Here is a 19538-nt window from a genome sequence, read left to right as displayed (position 1 = left end):
TCAAGGTTAGATTTAATTTATTATTTTATTAAAGGAAATCTTGTTTAATTCATAACTTTTCCGTTATAGCTTCGATTAGCGTGCTTTTCGCGTCTGTGTGGTCGTAGTAACGTGTAGAACATCTTTAAAACATCTTTACTTATTGTTTCATATGTTTGGTGTACTATTCTAATTTAGTTCTATTATTTGCTTCGTGTATGATTGCATGGATACTTGTGTGGTGCTTTATGATCATGTCCGGTCGGTGAGCTTTGCGTTGGTGATGCAAAAGAAGTCCTTTGGAGGTTACAATTCAATAGAAGAAGAATTTGAGTTTAAGGCAAGTATAGCATCACAACTGGAACGAGGTTCTTTTCCGAGGGCCGGATACGCTCGGCAAAGGCTTTTGCCGAGAGTTGCTCTCGACAAAGGCCGGTCGGCACAATACCTCACGGCAAAGGCTACTTTGCTGAGAGCCGCATCTCGGGCTCTCGGTAAAGGATTTGCCGAGGGTTAGCCGACCGTCGGCAAAAAATTTCACCATGACGACAAGAGGTCACGGTAAAGTTGGTCTTTGCCGAGAGCCTTAGCAAGCTCTCGGCAAAGAATTTCTGAATTTTTTTCCAAAAAACTTTGCCGAGCGTCTGTTAGAAGAGCTCTCGGCAAAGAATATTGACAATTTTTTTAGACATTTTTTTGCCGAGAGCTATGGCTCAGCTCTCGGCAAAGGCTTCCTCTTTGCCGAGTGCTATGGTCATGCGCTCGGCAAAGCTAGGATTCTGTGTGTTCCAGAATTCCCAGCTTTGCCGAGGGCATGACCATAGCCCTCGACAAAGCCACAGCCAGTTTTAATTTTTTTTTGTTTTTTTGCATTTCCAGTAAACAAATAAACATATATATGACATCCACATCACAATAAGCACATCCACATATCAATAACCACATCCACATCACATAATTCACATCCACATCACATAGAAGTCTTGAAGTTCGAAGTCACAAACAAATATCGACACATAGACAACCACAAGTGTAAAGTTCGACAAGCAACATAAACAAGAGGCATAGGAAGCGCCAAACTGGTCACGGCGATGGTCCGGGCTGAGAAGGTGCCACGTGCGATCCTAGGGAGTTGACGAGGAGAAGGTTAGGGTCGTTCGACACCGCCGACTGACGCTACACAAACAAAGAAGATGCAGAACGTGTTAGACAACATAAATAGATAACCAAGCACTACATGTACTTTTTACCACCATGACCACACCACCACCACCACCACCAACCACGCGACACCACCACCAAGACCACACCACCACCACCACCACGCCACCACCACACTACTACTACCACCACCAACAAGCACACCACCACGCCACCACCACCACCACCACCACCATGCCACCACCACAACCACACCACTACTACCACCAACAACAACCACACCACCACGCCACCACCTCCACCAACCACACAGCCACCACCACGACCACGCCACCACCACCACCCACCACCATCACCACTAGCACTAGGTTTCACTAGGTTTTACTAGGTTTCACTAGGTTTGACATTTAGAGAAACTAAAACATTTGTCATACTCACCGGAGTAGAATCAAGCTGAGGTGGAGGTGTAGCCTGCAGCTGACCGAGCAGGAACTATGGGACCGTTCCACCTTGGGTCATCACAAGACCCCGCACGTAGGAGAGCACCTCTGCCATCTGCCACTAATCCTGCTCCTGCTTGGCCTCTAAAGCTGCCAGCCTCTACTGCTCGAGCTCCTGCTCGGCCTCCAAAGCTGCCAACCTCTGCCGCTGCTACTCCCGCTCGGCCTCCATCGCCTGCAGCTGTGCCTGCAACATTTGACGCCAATGTTTTAAGATTGCGGAGCTAAGGTATGTAAAAGTCAAAGAACTAGGAATGGAAGAGAACACTTACCTGGAGTGTCGACACCACGGTTGGGCGCTGGCGTATGGCCGGCATTGAGCTCGTGCTCGCTGCTCAGATCTGGTGTAGCGGAGGAATGGAGGTCGTGTCGAGGACACCGTCGCCAAGCCAGAATCACCCGTGCTTCTTGCCTTGCCCCACCCTCATCACGAGCTCTAGATCAAGCTGCTCCTTGGTGGTCAGGTCGTAGTCTGGCCCATGGACTGACCTTGCCATCTCTGTGTACGCAGAGATGCGAGGGGCAATGCTGGCGTTGGTGAACGACTCAGCAGGGACTTCCGGGGTCTAGTCGGTGGCAGCCGTCGCCTTGCCCAAGTGGGACAAGGCATATGCCTTGAGGTGACCACAAGGGCGGCCACCATGTGACGCTGACTATGAGAAAGACAATAACATTGTTAGAGTTGTTGCAGAATTGAGTGTTAGGTTAGAGAAATGGTTTCGCCTTACCCAAGCTTCTGAGAATTCAGAGAGGTTGCGGCTGCCTTGACGGTGTGGTACTCCTTGCATCAGCAAACGGCGCTCACGTGCTTCATCATGCTCCTTCTTCCTATTCTGGCTAAGCCACATGTCCACAATCCTCTCCTAGGCATCCGGATGTCGATTGCACCAGTTTGGAATCGCCTACAGGCCATCAAGCAAATGATATATTAGAAGATCAAATTAAGGAAACTTAATCTTAGAAGAAATCAATAGTAATGTTTCGTATTTACCGCAAGGTACTCCTCCTTGGTCAGCACCACCTATCTTGCCTCGTCCTTTTTGATGCTACGCCCTTTGACCTTCGCGTAGTGCCAAATGTGCGCCTAATGACGCGCGTCGTGAATCATGTCCGTGACGCACTTCTTACAAGAAGTGACCGCCACCTGGTACGCCCTATGCTCCTTGCCCTCCTCGATTCTAAAGAAATCCTGCATAAAGGCGCGAGGTACCAATTACTTATTAGAAGAATGCCCAATGAATACGATGTATCTGTGGCTAAAAGAATACAATGTGTGCCTAAAAGACTTACCGACAGGTCCCTGACGACCCGCTCCGCCTTGTTCCTGTATCTGTGGCCACTACGATCCATGGCATCGGCGGCCAATTCATAGTGGTCGAACTGAGTGGTCGGCTCGAACATGTCCGGGCTCACCTCCACCAGGCCAGGGTAGTGCTCCCTATGCAGACCTCCTAGGATGCCATTCACTTTGCGTGCCTTGGCTCTAGTCTCCACAAGTTTCCAGTTCCTGCACAAGTGATTACAAAAAGTATTAGTTTGTATTTTGATTTTCAACATTTCAAATGAAGAAGTTTCGAGCACATCTTAAGTTACTTACCTATCCCCATAGGGTGTGATCAGCGGGTGGGCCGCTTCAGGTATTGGTCGACGCGGGAGCTTCGCGGGACCACACAAGTACACCGTCGACACACTAGAGGAAGTGGATCCCCTTGCAGTCGCCTCATCCCCTGAGGTGGAGGAGGACCCCCCTACATCCGCATGCTCCATCGTGGCGGCAGGCTCCTCCATGGCTGCAGGCTCCTCCACGGCCGAAGGGGTAGTCGGCTGCGTCCTGCTCGAACGCCTACGGCTCCTCCGCCTCAGCACCAGCTCCGGAGGCTGAACCGACACCTCCGGCTCCTCCTAGCTGGCGTAAAGAGACTGGACGGACCTCCTGGGTGGTATCTCCTGCATTAAAAAAGAACAAAACAATTAGCATATATAAACAATACATAATTAGAAAGAGATGCAAAATGAAGATAATTACATGCAAAATGAATATAATTACAAAAACAGATAATATTACATGTATTAGAAACGATCTCCACGATCAGGATTAGCTAGATTGTACATATCGTCATCGCTATCAACCATGTCCAAATCTTCATCCACCTCCTCATCATCACTATCAACACCTAAGTGTAATCGGTCAAGGAACACTATGTCCTTTGGATTTTCCACCTCATCTCTAGAGTCCTCGTCCACAACCCTTTTGATGTCTGTCTCCATTTCGACTAGCCTGGTTAAGTCTATCTCAAAGCTCCCTTGTAGCCCCTCTTCGTGTTGATAGAACTCTCCGTCATGTGTTTCTGGGTTCAAGTTGTAATCTTCATCGTTTGGGAGAGGTAGTCTACCGTGCGGCGATATTGTGTGAACAACATACCAACCCTTAAGGTTTTCCTCGGTTTGGCAAGCATATGGACTATAATAGACTTGCTTGGCTTGTGTGGCCATAATCCATACATCATCACCTTCATAGACGGAATCCTGTCGAGTCTCGACTAGCCCAAGATAAGGGTACTGTCTCGATACCTCAGGATCAAACCACCGGCATTTGAATATGTCAGGACTAAAAGGTTCAGCTCCATGAAACTGGAGTTCGTATATTTCTTTATGTATCCCATAATAGTCCTTGCCATCAGTTCCGGGCATCATAACTCCGGTATTTGTGGTCCTTCGATGCGGCCAACTCTGCTCGTAGCTTGTTGTGTGAAAGCGATACCCATTGACGTCATAAATGTTACATGACATGACCCTAAAGTTGAAGCCATCAGCAACCTACCGCAATTCGGCACTTATAGACGCATCCCTGTAGCACTGCAAAGTCAGGCTAGAGCGTTATGTTATTCACACAAACGACCAACTTGAAATCAAGAAACAAAAGGGAAGTTGGACGGTACCTTCTTTTAGAACCAAGAAATGAAATCCCGCTCCTTAAGAATGGTATCAACTTCATGAGGGCGAGGTCGCCTTGATTGACGCCAGAATAGATTAACAAATTCCCTGTGTAGACAAGAAACATGATGGGGTTGGATGCAGAATAGTGACAGTGTAAATAACAAGTTCGTTGAGAACTTACTCGATATACGGCGCCACTTCATCTAGGTTGGCCAACAAATATAGCATGATCCTGCGCCACTCTTCATTGCTCAAGGTCTTTGGGCTCAATGCACTCGCTCTTCCGAGTGACCCTTTCAAAAGGCTGAGGGTAGATTTATTTTCGTCCTCATTGTAATGAGCCGGTCGATTATGCACGCAAGGAAGGTTGCCCTTATAGTATGTTGTTGTGAAGTTTGACACCTCCTCGTTAATGAATGCCTCTGCCATGGAAGCCTCAATTCTGGCTTTTTTCCACATTTCTTGCGAATAGTCTTTAGACATCTCTCGATTGCACTACAAGATTTTTGGTCTACTGCAACGCCGAAGAATTGCAACGTAGAAAAATTGGTTGCCAGAGATTGTTGTATTACAACCATTCTAAAAAATGGTAGCGATACATGCCTTTAATACAACGGTTTTCAAGATGTTGCAAAGCTCTGTTGCATTTGGTGGACGATATTGCAATGGTGAAAAATGGTTGCAATAGACTTGATTTTGGTTGCAATTGTGTGGTAGTACTGCAACTACATTTACGTTAGTTGCATTTGGTTTTGACTATTGCTACGGTTTTTTTGTGTTGCATAAAATTTGACAAGCGTTGCAAATGCTAGATACTTAATGCAACGAGAACTCTTGGAGGCGAAGCAAAAGTGGGGGTCAATTGCAACCTTTTTTGGCAGTTGCAATATACTTTGATATTGTTGCAAGTGCTAAATTTTATTGCAACGAAATCTATGGGGTCGAAGCGAAAATTGTGTTCAAGTGCAACGCTTATTTTTGGTTGCAATATACTTTGATAATTGCAACGAATTTAAAACTTAAAAAAAGTATGGAAAGAAAAGAATTGGGGACGCATATATTAAAATTAAAAAGTGCTCCCCACAGGATTCGAACCATGGAGCTCTGGTTCAGATAAAACCTTCTACACCACTGCGCTATGTAGGTGTGTTCGTTGTAACTCGGGTTTTAATTTATTTGATATGATTGAAGACCTTATGAGTTATAAAACGCCCCAACCCTGGCCCCATCTCGGCATCTCCGTCCTTATGCCTGGTGTCTGAAACTTTCTGTTAAGTAGTAGTTGCTGTTAAGTACTTGATGTTAAGTATGCGTGGATGTTAATTAGTACTTGAAGTTGTACCGGGGTGGTTGGTCACTTTGTTAGCGATAGTAAATGCCTGACCGTGCACCATCAGTCACATGGTGACCACACTAATGAACCTTTCCTTGTCCAAACATTTGCCGACCGGTGATTACTCTTGGGCAATCGTGATTTTTATTTCAAAACTTTCCACTTACCTCTTTATTTCAAATACTTAAAACATTTATCTCAAGAGGTATTCATTAGCATAACGAACATTAAGGTTCCATGCAACGGTTCAAACTTAACCATGTCATCAGTTCAAAAGAAAAAAATAATAAAGTGCGACATATGCATATGAAGGACAATTGACCCTTCCCACCAAACAGTGCAACAAAAAAAATTGTCTTCAAGCAAAGAAATCATCTTCTATATTTTCTTCCATGACTGGTGCAATGACCCCATCATCAATGTAGGTGTCATCGTCGTCAGAATCATCATCACCAATATAGTCATCAACAGGTTCGGGAATTGCTTCGCTACGCACTTGATTAATAATGGCGGCAGAACCAGTTGTGCCTGCCCTATCTTGTCTTGACCAGTTTAAGAATTCCTGACCTTGGCCTGATTCATTCATTTCTTGGATTCCCACATCAAGTGCATCGGCGTCATTTCCTGTGTCTGGCATGGAAAACAAATTTCTTGGTCTCACCAAAACAACAGTAGACCATCTCGGCTTGTTCACGATAGGGACATAAAACACCGGTTCAGCGTTTGAAGCAAGAATGTAAGGTTCATCTGAATATCTAAACATGGAAGTAGCAATGTCGATAATACCAAATTTGTCCCTAGTGTACCCTCTGCTTCTGCTGGTACTGGTAGCCGGCACATCATACCAATCACACTGAAATAATATAACTTCTTTTTCTTGTGGGAATTCCAGTGAGATTATATTTCTAATGACTCCATACCAGGTCATGTTGCCTATACTATCGTCACCCTTCACAAGGACACCAGAATTTTGTGTCACGAGACTTTTCTCTATGGCAGCTGTCCGAAATAGCCAATTATTGATGTGCACTCTATTCAACACACGAGCTCGAGGGTCAGGTCCTTGAGAAAGGGCATGCATCAGTTTACTTGCTTCCCCTTTCTCATATAGTTTTGCTATCTGTAATTTAAAAATCAAGTTAGACATCTACCGGTTAATTACTACGTTGGTCTGACCATAAAGTTGAATTTAAAAATATAAATTAATACTACATACCTCGATTTCAAACCATCTTACAAAATGCTCCTTGTGTCGTTTTTTAATGTTAATTGAACTATCCCTTGTTAGTTGTGTCTTATGCTCCCTACATCAGAGTGCACCAAATTATTAGTTGATGCCACAAACAAGCAGATAAAAGATAAATTTAGTGGTAAAAATTGCGACTTACTCTACCCATTTCCTGGCTTCATCACAATTAGTAATTATGTAGTGCCTCATCTTTTGAAGTTCAACTTTCTCCAAATTCTTAAGCTTATTTCCTCTCCTCTTGTAATCAATTTCACTAAATATGCTTAGACCACTTGGAGGCTCATTCACAACTGTATTTTCATGACGATCAGCTCGACTCAGCTTGGTGTCGACGTCGAAGAATCGAGAGCAAAATGTAAGACACTCCTCAGCTATGTATGCCTCGGCTATTGATCCTTCTGGTTGTGCCTTGTTCCTGACATATCCTTTAGCAGTACGTAGATACCTCTCTACTGGATACATCCATCTGTAACACACGGGCCCTCCTAGTTTAGCCTCTTCAACTAGATGGACCGGTAAATGAATCATTATGTCAAAAAATGCAGGCGGGAAAACCATCTCAAGCTGACAAAGAGTCTCTTTAATTGAACTGTCTAGTTTGTCAAGATCTGCTGGCACCAACTCATTTGAACAAAGTGCACTGAAGAACCTACTGAGCTCAATCAATGGCCTGGCAACATCTTCTGGCAAAATCCTTCTAATGACTAAGGGCAATAGTTTTTGTAGAATAATATGGTAGTCATGAGTTTTGAGTCCAGACACCTTACATGTTTTATCGTCAACACATCTCTTTAAATTGGAGCAGAACCCATCAGGCATCTTCACTCCTTGAAGAAATTGGCATAAAATCCTCTTGTCATCCTTGTCTAGAGAGTACAACGCTGCTGGCAAGGTGTACGTGTCATCATCAATCACAGGATGCTGATCTTGCCTGATCCCAAGATGTTCCATGTCAAGGCGGGCATTCTCGCTGTCCTTACATTTCCCTTCAATTTCAAGCAAAGTCCCTAATATGCTCTCGCATATGTTTTTCTCAATATGCATCACGTCCAAATTATGCCTTATGATCAAAGAAGACCAGTAGGGGAGCTCAAAAAAAATACTCTTCTTCCTCCAATTGTGCCATCTTGCGTCTTCATCACGCTTCCTCTTTTTTGATATGTCCTTTCCAAATCCCGTTGGATGAAAAGTTGCATATTGGTCTAATACATCTTGACCAGACAGTGGAACTGGAGCCTCTCTGGTTTCCTCTTCATTGTTGAAGCTCATCTTGTTCATGCGCCATGGATGGTCTAAGGGCAAAAACCGACGATGTCCCATGTAGCAGAACTTCTTCCCATGTTTCAACCACAAATAATCTGTATCCTTGTGACAGTAAGGACATGCAAATTTTCCTTTTGTGCTCCAACCAGAAAGCATCGCATATGCAGGGAAGTCATTGATTGTCCAAAGTAGCATAGCACGGAGTGTAAAGTTTTCCTTTGCCTTTACATCCCTACAATTAACACCAGTATTCCACAGCGCCTTCAACTCATCAATGAGGGGCCTCAAGTAAACATCAATATTCATTCCAGGAGTTTTCTTGCCAGGTATCAACATCGACATGATCCAATAAGATTGTTTCTCATACAACCAAGGAGGCAAATTGTAAGGTATTAGGATAACAGGCCAACAACTGTAAGTAACATTTTGCATACCAAATGGGTTGAAGCCATCAGAAGCAAGACCCAGTCGAACGTTACGAGCTTCTTTAAATCGTGGAAACATATTGTCCGCGTGCTTCCATGCCCTGGAGTCAGCAGGATGACGTAGTTTGCCATCATCTATTCTTCCTTCCTCATGCCAACGCATTTCTGATGACGTGCTCTCTGACATGTACAATCTGCGTAGCCGAGGTGTGAGAGGGAAGTACCGAAGGATTTTGACTGGGACACGACGACGTTTCTTATCATGACCATCGTTCACATGGCCATCACCACGGTCATCTGTTTTCCACCTAGATGCTTTACATTTGGGGCATATATCCAGCTTCTCATATTCCTTCCAAAATAACACACAATGATTCTCACATGCATCTATCTTGATATAGTCCAAGCCTAGATCGCGAACCACCCTTTGCACTTTCTCCATTGTGTTTGGGACACAATGACCTTTAGGGAGAAACTTTGAGATCAGAAAGAGTACCCCCTCCAATGCTTTGTTACTTATCCCATACATACACTTAACCTGGAAAAGTTCCACAATAAAAGATATCTTTGTACCATCTTCGCAACCTGGATATAATTCCTTTTTTGCCTCCTGTAGTAACTTGAAGAAGACCTTGGCTTGCTCGATCGGCATAAGATGGATATATAAAATTTTGGCTAAGTCCCTAAATTTACCATGAGATGGACATGCTGAAATTTTTACCATGACTTGGACATTGTCAAATTTGATTTTTACCGTGGGACAGACATATGCAAAAATGGCTAAGTCTGAATTTTTGCTATGACTTGACTAGAATTTTACCATGACTTGGGCATTGACAAATTTAAAATTTTATATATCCAAGTCATGGTAAAATTTTAAATTTGTCAATGCCCAAGTCATGGTAAAATTCTAGTCTCTAAGTCATAGCAAAAATTCAGACTTAGCCATTTTTGCATATGTCTGTCCCACGGTAAAAATCAAATTTGACAATGTCCAAGTCATGGTAAAAATTTCAGCATGTCCATCTCATGGTAAATTTAGGGACTTAGCCAAAATTTTATATATATATCCATCTCACGGTAAATTTTTATATATGCTATCACTTATTTGTAATGAAGTCAAATGTGGGTGCAACTTAACTTCATCATGCCACTCAATATGCTACACTTTATGGGTTTATCTACCAATTTATCAATGCATATCGTTTATACTCAATTCCATGCCCTACATATATACCATTCACGTGGTTCACTTATGCAGAAATCCTTCCCACACTTGGCATGAGTGAGAATTAGGGAGAACAAAAGAAACTTATATTACTTTGGAAGTTTGAGTCATCTGGGACTGAGTGGCACCAAGAAAGCAATGTTGGCTTCATCGAAATATGTATCCAGATGCAAAAGCAAAATTTGATTGAGTCCAGCAGTGTTTCATAGAAGTTTGGGTGTCTACTCTTGGCGGACGGTCCGTGACGAAAAACTCTCGCGCCCTTTTATTTCGCGACTTCCTCATCTACCACGTCGCCGCCTTTTATTTCGCGACTTCCCGTTTCCTCCCCCCACGCCGCCCCCTTTTATTTCGCGACTTCCTCATCTACCACGTCGCCGCCTCCACACGGTTAGGGTTTTTGGATTCCACCAAAGAGAAGTCGAACATGACGACAACTCCAACGAGTGGAACACCTCCGTCCTCGACGTCGATGCGCACACCTGCAGGAGCGGGGATGCCAACAACTCCAGCGGCGGCGGCGGCGGCGGCGACGCCGACAAGTTCATCCAGACCCAACGCCACCATGTCCCTTTTTGGGGCAACACGTTCGTCCGGGATGCCAACAACTCCGGCAGCGGCGCCGGCAAGTTCATACAGACCCAACGCCACCATGTCCCTTTTTGGGGCAACACGTTCATCCAGGTCGACAGCAGCACTTGGTGATCAACAAGAGAGCTCCCTGCCAATCAATGAGACCAATGATAGGTAACACATATTTTTGGATTCAACATCTCGGGTTTAGAGTTTTAGATATATAATCTTGAAAATGTTCTGGGAAAAATGTAGCCTAAGAGCATCGACGCTGCAGGGACATGCAGGAAGCAGTGCGCCATGGGGATAATGTAGATCGAATGCCTGGGATTAATGATATGTAGGGATTAATGAGTTTGGTCTCTGTCCATACACATAGTATACATATTTCTAATTTAGAATGGGACTGTAGGCATTTCCTATCAATTAAGCTAAGAAGAACAAGTGTGCAATATTTAGTGTTTCCTAGTATAAATATTTTTTTGGTTTACTTTAATTTCAGTCATGGGGGTGCACATATAGTTCAAATAAGTGGCACTAAGTTTTAATTACTTTCTCTGTCTGTACACATACTATATGTACACTGGTTTCCTTTTAAGTATATTGTTGTATCATCACTAGTGCTTAAGTTTGATACTATTGTAATATTTGGCAGCTCGGATCAAACATGGACTCTCTATTTCACTTGCGAGGGATTGCCGGGGGGGCAAGAGTCTTCTACTATTAGAATCACTAGGGCTGATCTCACCCTGAGTAACTTGCTTGCAATGAAATTACAATTGGGGTATAGGGTAAGGGACTATTTGTACTACAAGAGGAGATGTGGTAATGCAGCAACATTACACGAAATCGAAGAAGAAGTCAATGCAGATGCTATGATAGCATGTAATGAGGAGGAAAGACAGGTCAGACTATTGCTGTCCAAGGAACAAAAAATAGACCAGAATGTGAACATAACACCCTTGAAAGTACTTGGAAGGAGACCCATTAGGGAAGAGAATATAGATGAAGATGAGGAGTCAATTGATGCTTACAAGGAATGGTTGCACGTCATGCATAAGGAAAACCGATTCATGGGTAAGTGTTATGTTGGACTCCTATATATTTCAAAATTGTTGTATTATTTTATATTGGAGAAGCCTTTGTACTAATATTAGCTTGGCTGACCCAGATTTGAAAGATATCGACAGGGATGACACCACCAAAACTTACAAAGAATGGTTAAGGGTGCAAGGACAACTGAATGATATTAGTAATATAACATCTGTCCCTACATGTCTATTGTTAATATTCCTTCACAAACATATCATATCTTACACAAGTGACCAATATTTTCTGCAGTGGCATATGTGGACAGTAATCATCATACAGATGTAGTACTTTCAAGTGAAGATAGCAACCCCACACCGCCAGTAAATAGACCATCTCATGCTCGGCGTTTCAATCCACAGGGAGAGGGAACTAGTAAGTAATGAATATTTTCAATTTATTGTGAGGTTCAGTTAATTTTAAACTATGTCAATAGTTTTTTAAGTGTTTTGCTTTGTATATAATTGTTTTTCATGGACAAGACTCCAAAAAGAGGAAGCCAAGAGGTAACTTGAAAGGATGGACAGCAACAAACAAGAGAACTAGGGAGGCGTCTCAGAAGCTTAGCATCCAGTTCTCTAGGCTTGGAGGACCTGTAGGTTCAAACAAACGAATATTTGTTGATGAAATAACACTGTTCACGAGGAAAAGAGCACCTCTCATCGGAGTAAGAACATGGAGAGATATCCATGTGGATGTCAAAATTGCAATAGCAAACGATGTGCTGGTAAGCTTCTGTTATCCATGTAGATGTCAAAATTTCAATACCAAATTATTGTTTAAGAAGTAATTTATTTAGGCTTTACCTTGAGCAGGCTAAGTGGGACCTTGAGGATAACGAGGCGAACAGAATCAAGATATGGACGGTGGCTAATGACCGTTACAAAGGATGGCGATCTACATTTAGTGCTACCTACAAGGCGTACACCACCTATGAAGAGAGAATGAGACATAGGCCAGAAGAATTAGACATTGTTGAGTGGCACTATCTGGTGTCGTATTTTGGCACCGAAGAATTCCAGGTTTGTTCCCAATTTTTAAAAAAACTTGCCAATTCCACTTCTGACGTCAAGGTTTATGTTTTGCACACTGCTAATTTTATAAAAATCAAATCATTGCTGGTTCTGTGCAGAGGATTAGCAATAAGAATTCTCAGAATCGGCACAATCGACAGATACACCATGTTACAGGATCAAAGGGTTTTTCTCAATTGAGCTATGAGAAGGTAAAAAATTCTGTCACAAGGTTTTCCTTCAGGCATTTTTTTATGGTTTGTGCTTGTGCCCCCGAATGACAATGACATGATATTTTTATAACCTATATAGTCTTTGTATTTGATAGAGATATTTAGCCCACTGCCCACTACAAAAAAATATATTTTGCATCCTTGTATACAGAAAGCTGAAAAGTACTAAAACTAATGTGTGCCAACAAAAAGAAGAACTTGGATTCCTGTTCTTTTTCAATAGCAATAAATATTTCTGTTATCTTCTGTTTTTAAATTCGTGGTGGATATCTTCCTGATCTTTACAGTTTATAAAAGCTTCTACATTTCACTAGATTATGAAATATGGCTAATTTTTTTACATTCTTGCCTAATTAGAGGGACCAACTAACTGGTGAAGAGCCAAATGATATGGAGCTTTTTATGATGACCCACCAACAAAATGGACAATGGACAAGCGAGGAATCTAGGGAAGTCTATGTGAGTATTAAACAGTTTTTACAACCCTTATTAAGTGATGCAACTGTCCTCGCTTAGAATTAAAGTTTTAATTAACTAAATGTCTTTGCTTTGTTAGGACAATGCAACCAGGAAGATTATGGAGCTGGAGTCAAGGCCTGACGCAAATGTCGTCTCAGACTTGGAGCAGAACCAGATTTTCCAATCAACCTACAAGGAAACGAGAAAAATCAAATCAAACAAGATGCATGCTAATGGTTACCTTGCAAGGTACCCAACTAGAAAGGAGCTACTATCGGAGGACTACCAGCGCAAACTGCAACAGGAGGAAGCCCTCATTGAATCGTTTGGACGGCTGCAAGATAGACTAGAAGCTCAAGAAGTTGAAAGGGAAGCCGAGAGGCAAGAACATAGGCGTCAGCTTGAACAGATGAACAAGGAAAGGGAGGCTGATAGAGAAGCACTTAGGCAAGCTATGTTAATGTTGCAAGCAGCCCAACAGCAAGCTTCAGTACAAAAGGTAATATTAACAACATCTATGTTCTCATAGTTTATTGAACTGAAAATCATGATCTTGAACCCAATTCAAAATGCAGGCTAGCACAATTGTGGAGCCAACTGAAAATGTTGCTGCTGCTGCAACAATTGAGGGGACACAAAATGTAACAACTACAATGGGAGAACACATGATGCATAGTCAGCAGGTAGTTTGATGATAATTGAAGAATGTTTAATTGTAACATGCATGTCATATTCTTGTCAAGGGGTGTAATTTTTACCACCAACCATTTATTTTCAGGTTACCCAAGAAACCAGCCAGCCAGAACAACAACCCCCTTCTTCCGCAGCTGAAGAACGTCTCACTAGAGGGCGCATGACTAGAAGTAATTTGGCAGCGAATTCGGGTGCTGTTTATACTACAGCAAAGCAACTGAAGGAAACTGCGGCTAGGAAAAGATCTGCATTGTCCAAAAAGAATACACAGGTACTATGTGAAACCTTTTATCTCTCTTTGCATTAAAAAGGAACATATAGTCCTTTTGGAGAAGTACATAGCTATTCTTTTGTTCTGCTCCTAAATATGGTCCAGGCTTAGTTTCCTCTTGCTGATTAGAAATATATATGGATGTGTTTGTGCTCATAAAATGTCTTGGGAGGCAGCTGCATGTATGTTTATATTTGCTTTACGCTTCAAAGTTCATGGTTGATAGTACTGCAGCTCACAGAACTCTAGTACTGCAGCTCGTGTTTTGCTTCAGTGTTCAATTAGCTTTGCCACCACTAGTCTCAGTTTAACTAATGCATGTCAATGATTTTTTCAGGAGGAATCTTGAGTTTGAGACGGAGCATGCGAATGGTGGGACGATGGCCAACATACATATCAAGGGAACCTTCGCTGCTACAGTAGACATTAGTCTTTTGATTCGAATGAGTTCAAACAGTTGTCTGTGCTTAACACATTATTATGTGTTAAGCTATCTACTTGTGTTCTCATTTAGTTTGACACTCGGTGTGTTTTGTTAAAGATTTTGTATGAACAAATTATATTTCGTTTTAATGGATGTCGATGCTTCCTTCATTATGTATTTGTCGTTTTGCGATTATTAATTTAAGCTACCAAACAAAGTGTCGCAACATGAATTATTAATATATTAATCTGGCGTTGCAATATATGATGGCACATATAACAATCACATTTAGTCGTGGCAATAGGTACGATAATCGTGGCAATAGAGAAACTATCTCTTGCAACTACAAAAAGATGACGGTGGCAATAGAGGAATCTACCTATAGCAACCAGATAGTTAGTAACGTGGCAATAGATGACCTGTCTGTAGCAACCAACCTAAGTAACGTGGCAATAGCCTATGCCATCTATAGCAACCATTCAGAAACGTGGCAATATATGACCTCTCTGTAGCAACCAACCTGAAGAGATGTTGCAATAACCTAAGCCACCTATAGCAACCATTTAGGCGACGTGGCAATAGAGAACCTCTATTGCAATGCTTTCTCTGCGTAGCAACAACCACGATTGCAACACCTGTGTTGCGTTGCGCTTGCATTGTGTTGCTACACGACCAGCGTGTCGCAATACGTATCGCTAGCAACGCCTAGTTCGTTGCAATTGATACTATTACCACACCCATAGTGGTTGCAATTGCTTTTGTTACAACACTCACCAGGTGTTGCAAAAGCGTCAAAAGTGTTGCAATAGAGGGGCTGTGTGTCGCAACTAAAATGTAACCCATTGCATTATGCTATTGCTACCCTTACAAGTGCAACGACATTTAACCAAAAAAAATTGGTAGCAAAATTACTATGGCTACCATTTTTGGGTCTTTTGCTACACTTTTTTGGTGTTGCAGTAGACCAAAAATCTTGTAGTGTTGGATAGCACTAGTGGTTCTGCATGAGCCCCCCCATTCGTGCCTCGTACGGGAGGTGCACAATCAAATGCTACATCGACAGGAAGAAGTTGGGTGGAAATATCTTCTCCAGCTTACAGATCAACTCAGGGGCTCTTTTTTCCAAGTCAGCTACTACGTTTTGAGATAACTCCTTGGCACAAAGCTGGCGGAAGAAATAGCTCAACTCTGCCAGCATGACCCAGACATGCTTAGGGACGAAGCCTCGAACCATCGACAGAAGAAGGCGCTCAATCCATATGTGGAAGTCGTGACTCTTCATCCCTAAGACTCGGCCAGTAGATGGGTTGGCCCCCCTCTTAAGATTCACTGCAAACCCATCAGGAAACATTAAGTCCTTGATCCATTAGACTACAACCGTCCTGTGCTTCTTTTCCAAGACATAATCGCCCCTAGGCCTTCTCCATGTCTTGCCGGCTCTTGGTGGTCGCATCTCTAGGTGTGGTCTATCGCATAGCCTTGCTAGGTCCGCTCTAGCCTTAGGGTTGTCCTTTGACTTGTCAGAGTCCATGAGTGTTGCCCAGAGAGCTTCGGCGACATTCTTCTCAGTGTGCATTACATCAATGTTATGTGGCAGGGCTAGGTGGTTAAAATAGGGAAGCCATATATGTTGAACACCATACCCCACGAAACCAACTCCGTCCTCCTTGGTGACAAGACCATCTATCTGAGCAAGAACCTCAGCGCCAGTCATCTTCTGCGGTTCAGGGTCTGTCACTACGACACCTTTCGTAAAGTTTTTAATGTCTCGTCTGAATGCATGGTTAAGAGGGAGGAATTGTCGATGTTTGTCGAACGAGAAAAAACTTGCCACCACTCTTCAACCTAATGAACTGCAGAGCTACCTTGCATACCGGGCATGGGAACTTCCCATGGACATACCAGGCGCTGAATAGACCATACGCCAGAAAGGCATGCATCGAGTAGTGGTACCAAACGTGCATTGTGAAGTTCCTCTTTATAGCACGGTCGTATGTCAGTACCCCATGATCCCATGCACTGATCAACTCATCAATCAAAGGCTCCATGAACACACCCATATGTTTCCCTGGGTGACCAGGAATTATCAGCGACAAGAATATGTTCTGACGTTGAAGAAGGACGCTGGGGGGAGATTGAGGGGGATAACGAAGATTGGCCAACAAGTGTATGGGGCCGCCATCATTCCAAAAGGATTGAACCCATCTATTGCAAACGCAACACGCACATTACGAGCCTCTAGAGCTTTGTCAGCATAAATGCCATCAAATGTTTGCCATGCTTCACCATCTGATGGATGTACCATCTTGTCAGGATTGTATCGGATGCCATTTTTCTGCCATGTCATCTATTTCACGGACTCCTCGCTCATAAATAGCCGTTGGAGTCTTGGTATGAATGGAAGGTACCGTAGGACTTTCATGGGGATTCCAAGCTGCTTCTTCTGCCCATCACTAGATTCTACCTCCACATACCTAGAGGACTTACACTTTAGACAGTACTTTGCTTCCGCGTGTTCTTTCCTAAAGAGGACGCACCCGTTCTCACAAGTGTGTATCTGCTCATACGGCATCTTAAGAACTTTGAGGAGCTTCACTGACTCGTACATGTTCTTCGGCAGCGCGTGATCTACCGAAAGTAGGGTCCCAAAAACTATCAGCATACTATTGAAGCAGTCTCGACTCATGTTATGCATGGACTTTAACCCCCATTAAGTGTCCAATGGCATTGAGTTGAGAAAATTTTGTCTTATCATAAAGGGGCCTCTTAGACGACTCCATCATGTGATAGAATGCCCTTGCGGTTTCCTCTGGCTCCTGCTCCTTGGTTTCGTCCGTACATCGTTCACCGAAGTGTGCTTGGTGGAAGTCATCCATCATGTCTGGTACCCCGCCATCACTATCAAACTCCTCCAAGCGTGGCCTCAATGCCTCATCTCTAATACGATGGCCTTCACCATGGCACACCCATCGGGTATAGTCTGGAGTAAACCCAAACTTGCAAAGATGTTCCTCAATGACCTTCCTGGTTTTCCTATTCCTATTTGCACATTCGCTGTAGGGACACCATGCCTCTGTTGCTGCTTGAGCACCCACACCAAATGCTTTGTCCAAGAAATCCTCAGTCTTCTGTATCCATTCACGAGTGACCTGATTCTGACTACGGTGGCCCGTGTACATCCAATCACGGTTATCCATCATCTACCATATATATAACAGAGTAATATAACCATCAATAGCATATGCACCGCTTGCCTACTATCTAATAGGTAGGGATAGGTCCTAATCCCACCCGTGGATGCGTAGATGAGGTTAGTTTCCATGCTCCGCTCCAATCCGAGAAAGAATTTCAACAGCACATCCCTGCTGTTCTCCCGATACACGTCCTGGAAGGGAGAGTGTGTATCCGAAGAACAACAGGGAGGTGCTGCCGAAACCCCATCTCGGACCGGACCGAACCATACAAACTAAATCATCTACGCATCCACGGGCTGTCCAAATAACGTGGACAATCCAAAACAGATACGGTCGTAGATATGTAGAGATCCGCATACCTACGACCGTATCTCTTTCGGACGGTAGACGCCTAACTAGTTTACGCGATCTAGCTTGGGTTATGGACAAAGGGCTTATACCTAGGGTGGCGGTGGAGTGGAGAGGTGACGCGGTGCAGGCAGACCCGAAGGAAGACGCTCGGGGTAATCTGGGTCCCCTCCGTCGGGCTCTTCTCTACAAAACAAGAAACACAATTTATAAGTTCAAAATTTCTGCAGAACCTCCCCTGTACGGGGAGGCTTCCAAAACCTACAAGGAAAAAGACGGCACGATGGCTGACATCCACAATTTCGGCACGATGGCCGACACAGCGACATATGGCACGATGGCCAACACATCCACAAAAGGCACGAAGGCCCACTAATCTAGAAATGGCACGAAGGCCAGCAATAGGCGGGAGGGGGGCTTTACCTTGGGTGGCAGTGTAGTCGGGCAACGCGGAGTCGGGATCACCCTCGTCTTCGGCTAGACGCGGGGAAAACGGCGACGACCGCTCGGCGTGACGCTACGATGCGGGGGGCGTGACGGTCGTTGGCCTCTCCTTCTCCCCTCCTCTCTTCTCCCTTCCTCCTCCAAATGCTCTCTGCACGGCTAGCAGGGGCGCATGGGGCCGGCCGGGGGCGCGCGGGGCCAGCCGGGGATGTGCTGGCCGCGGGGGTGGGCCACTGGCGGGCGTGGCCGGGGGCGCGTGGGGCCGGCCGGGGACCACTGGCCGTGGGGGTGGGCCACCAGCGGGCGTGGCCGGGGGCGCGCGGGCCGGCCAGGGACGCTGGCCGCGGGGGTGGGCCACCGGTGGGCGTGGCCGGGGGCGCGCGGGGCCAACCGAGGACGCGCTAGCCGCGGGGTGGGCCACCTCGGGCGGGCCGGGGCGCGTGGGGCTAGCCGGGACGCGCTGGCCGCGGGGTGGGCCACCGGCGGGCTGTCCTGGGGCGCGCGGGGTCGGCCGGGACGCGCTGGCCGCGGGGTGGGCCACCGGCGGGCGTGGCCTGGGCACGCGGGGCCGGGCAGGACGCGCTGGCCGCGGGGGTGGGCGACCGGCGGGCGTGGCCGGGGCACGCGGGGCCAGTCGAGGACGCACTGGCCGCGGGGGTGGGCCACCAGCGGGCGTGGCCGGGGGCGGCGTGCCCGACCACCGGGCGAGGCGGGGATGACGC

At 44.9% G+C, this 19538-nt stretch overlaps 2 protein-coding genes across 4 annotated transcripts; one reads left to right on the top strand and one right to left on the bottom strand.

Moving 5' to 3' along the window:
* Positions 1 to 6268: 6268 nt before the first annotated feature.
* On the bottom strand, positions 6269 to 9010 carry LOC136543001 (uncharacterized). The gene is made up of 3 exons (XM_066535590.1): positions 7299 to 9010; positions 7127 to 7214; positions 6269 to 7030 (listed from the first exon to the last, which is right to left on the bottom strand). Exons 1-3 carry the CDS (start codon positions 9008 to 9010, stop codon positions 6269 to 6271), a joined length of 2562 nt encoding a protein of 853 aa, XP_066391687.1.
* A 1446-nt stretch (positions 9011 to 10456) lies between these two features.
* LOC136544820 (uncharacterized) lies at positions 10457 to 14990 on the top strand. Of its 3 annotated transcripts, XM_066536887.1 has the most exons (12): positions 10458 to 10822; positions 11304 to 11725; positions 11820 to 11900; positions 11990 to 12112; positions 12220 to 12464; positions 12553 to 12759; positions 12870 to 12962; positions 13341 to 13442; positions 13540 to 13941; positions 14018 to 14125; positions 14221 to 14406; positions 14744 to 14990. In XM_066536887.1, the coding sequence occupies exons 1-12, from the start codon at positions 10503 to 10505 to the stop codon at positions 14753 to 14755; spliced, it is 2301 nt and encodes a 766-aa protein (XP_066392984.1). In that variant the 5' UTR covers positions 10458 to 10502; the 3' UTR covers positions 14756 to 14990. The 3 variants fall into 3 exon arrangements, with proteins under 3 accessions (XP_066392983.1, XP_066392984.1, XP_066392985.1); XM_066536886.1 differs by lacking the exon at positions 14744 to 14990 and having other exon boundaries at positions 10457 to 10822; positions 14221 to 14712; XM_066536888.1 differs by lacking the exons at positions 12870 to 12962; positions 14744 to 14990 and having other exon boundaries at positions 14221 to 14712.
* Positions 14991 to 19538: the final 4548 nt, after the last annotated feature.

The sequence above is a fragment of the Miscanthus floridulus genome, chromosome 3 (genome assembly GCF_019320115.1).
Source record: "Miscanthus floridulus cultivar M001 chromosome 3, ASM1932011v1, whole genome shotgun sequence".
Classification (NCBI taxonomy): domain Eukaryota; kingdom Viridiplantae; phylum Streptophyta; class Magnoliopsida; order Poales; family Poaceae; genus Miscanthus; species Miscanthus floridulus.
The sequence above is the reverse complement of the archived record's forward strand: the minus strand, read 5'-3'. Positions and strand labels throughout refer to the sequence as shown.

What these genes read in the sequence shown, in the direction of transcription:
- LOC136543001 (XM_066535590.1), bottom strand. Translation starts at nt 9,010, where the DNA reads ATGCGTTGGCATGAGGAAGGAAGAATAGATGATGGCAAACTACGTCAT. An exon ending in GAAGCCAGGAAATGGGTAGA is followed by an intron (nt 7,215 to 7,298) that starts GTAAGTCGCAAT and finishes ACTCTGATGTAG; the next exon opens with GGAGCATAAGACACAACTAA. An exon ending in TAAGATGGTTTGAAATCGAG is followed by an intron (nt 7,031 to 7,126) that starts GTATGTAGTATT and finishes TTTAAATTACAG; the next exon opens with ATAGCAAAACTATATGAGAA.
- LOC136544820 (XM_066536886.1), top strand. Translation starts at nt 10,503, where the DNA reads ATGACGACAACTCCAACGAGTGGAACACCTCCGTCCTCGACGTCGATG. An exon ending in TAAGGAAAACCGATTCATGG is followed by an intron (nt 11,726 to 11,819) that starts GTAAGTGTTATG and finishes TGGCTGACCCAG; the next exon opens with ATTTGAAAGATATCGACAGG. An exon ending in ACATGATGCATAGTCAGCAG is followed by an intron (nt 14,126 to 14,220) that starts GTAGTTTGATGA and finishes ATTTATTTTCAG; the next exon opens with GTTACCCAAGAAACCAGCCA.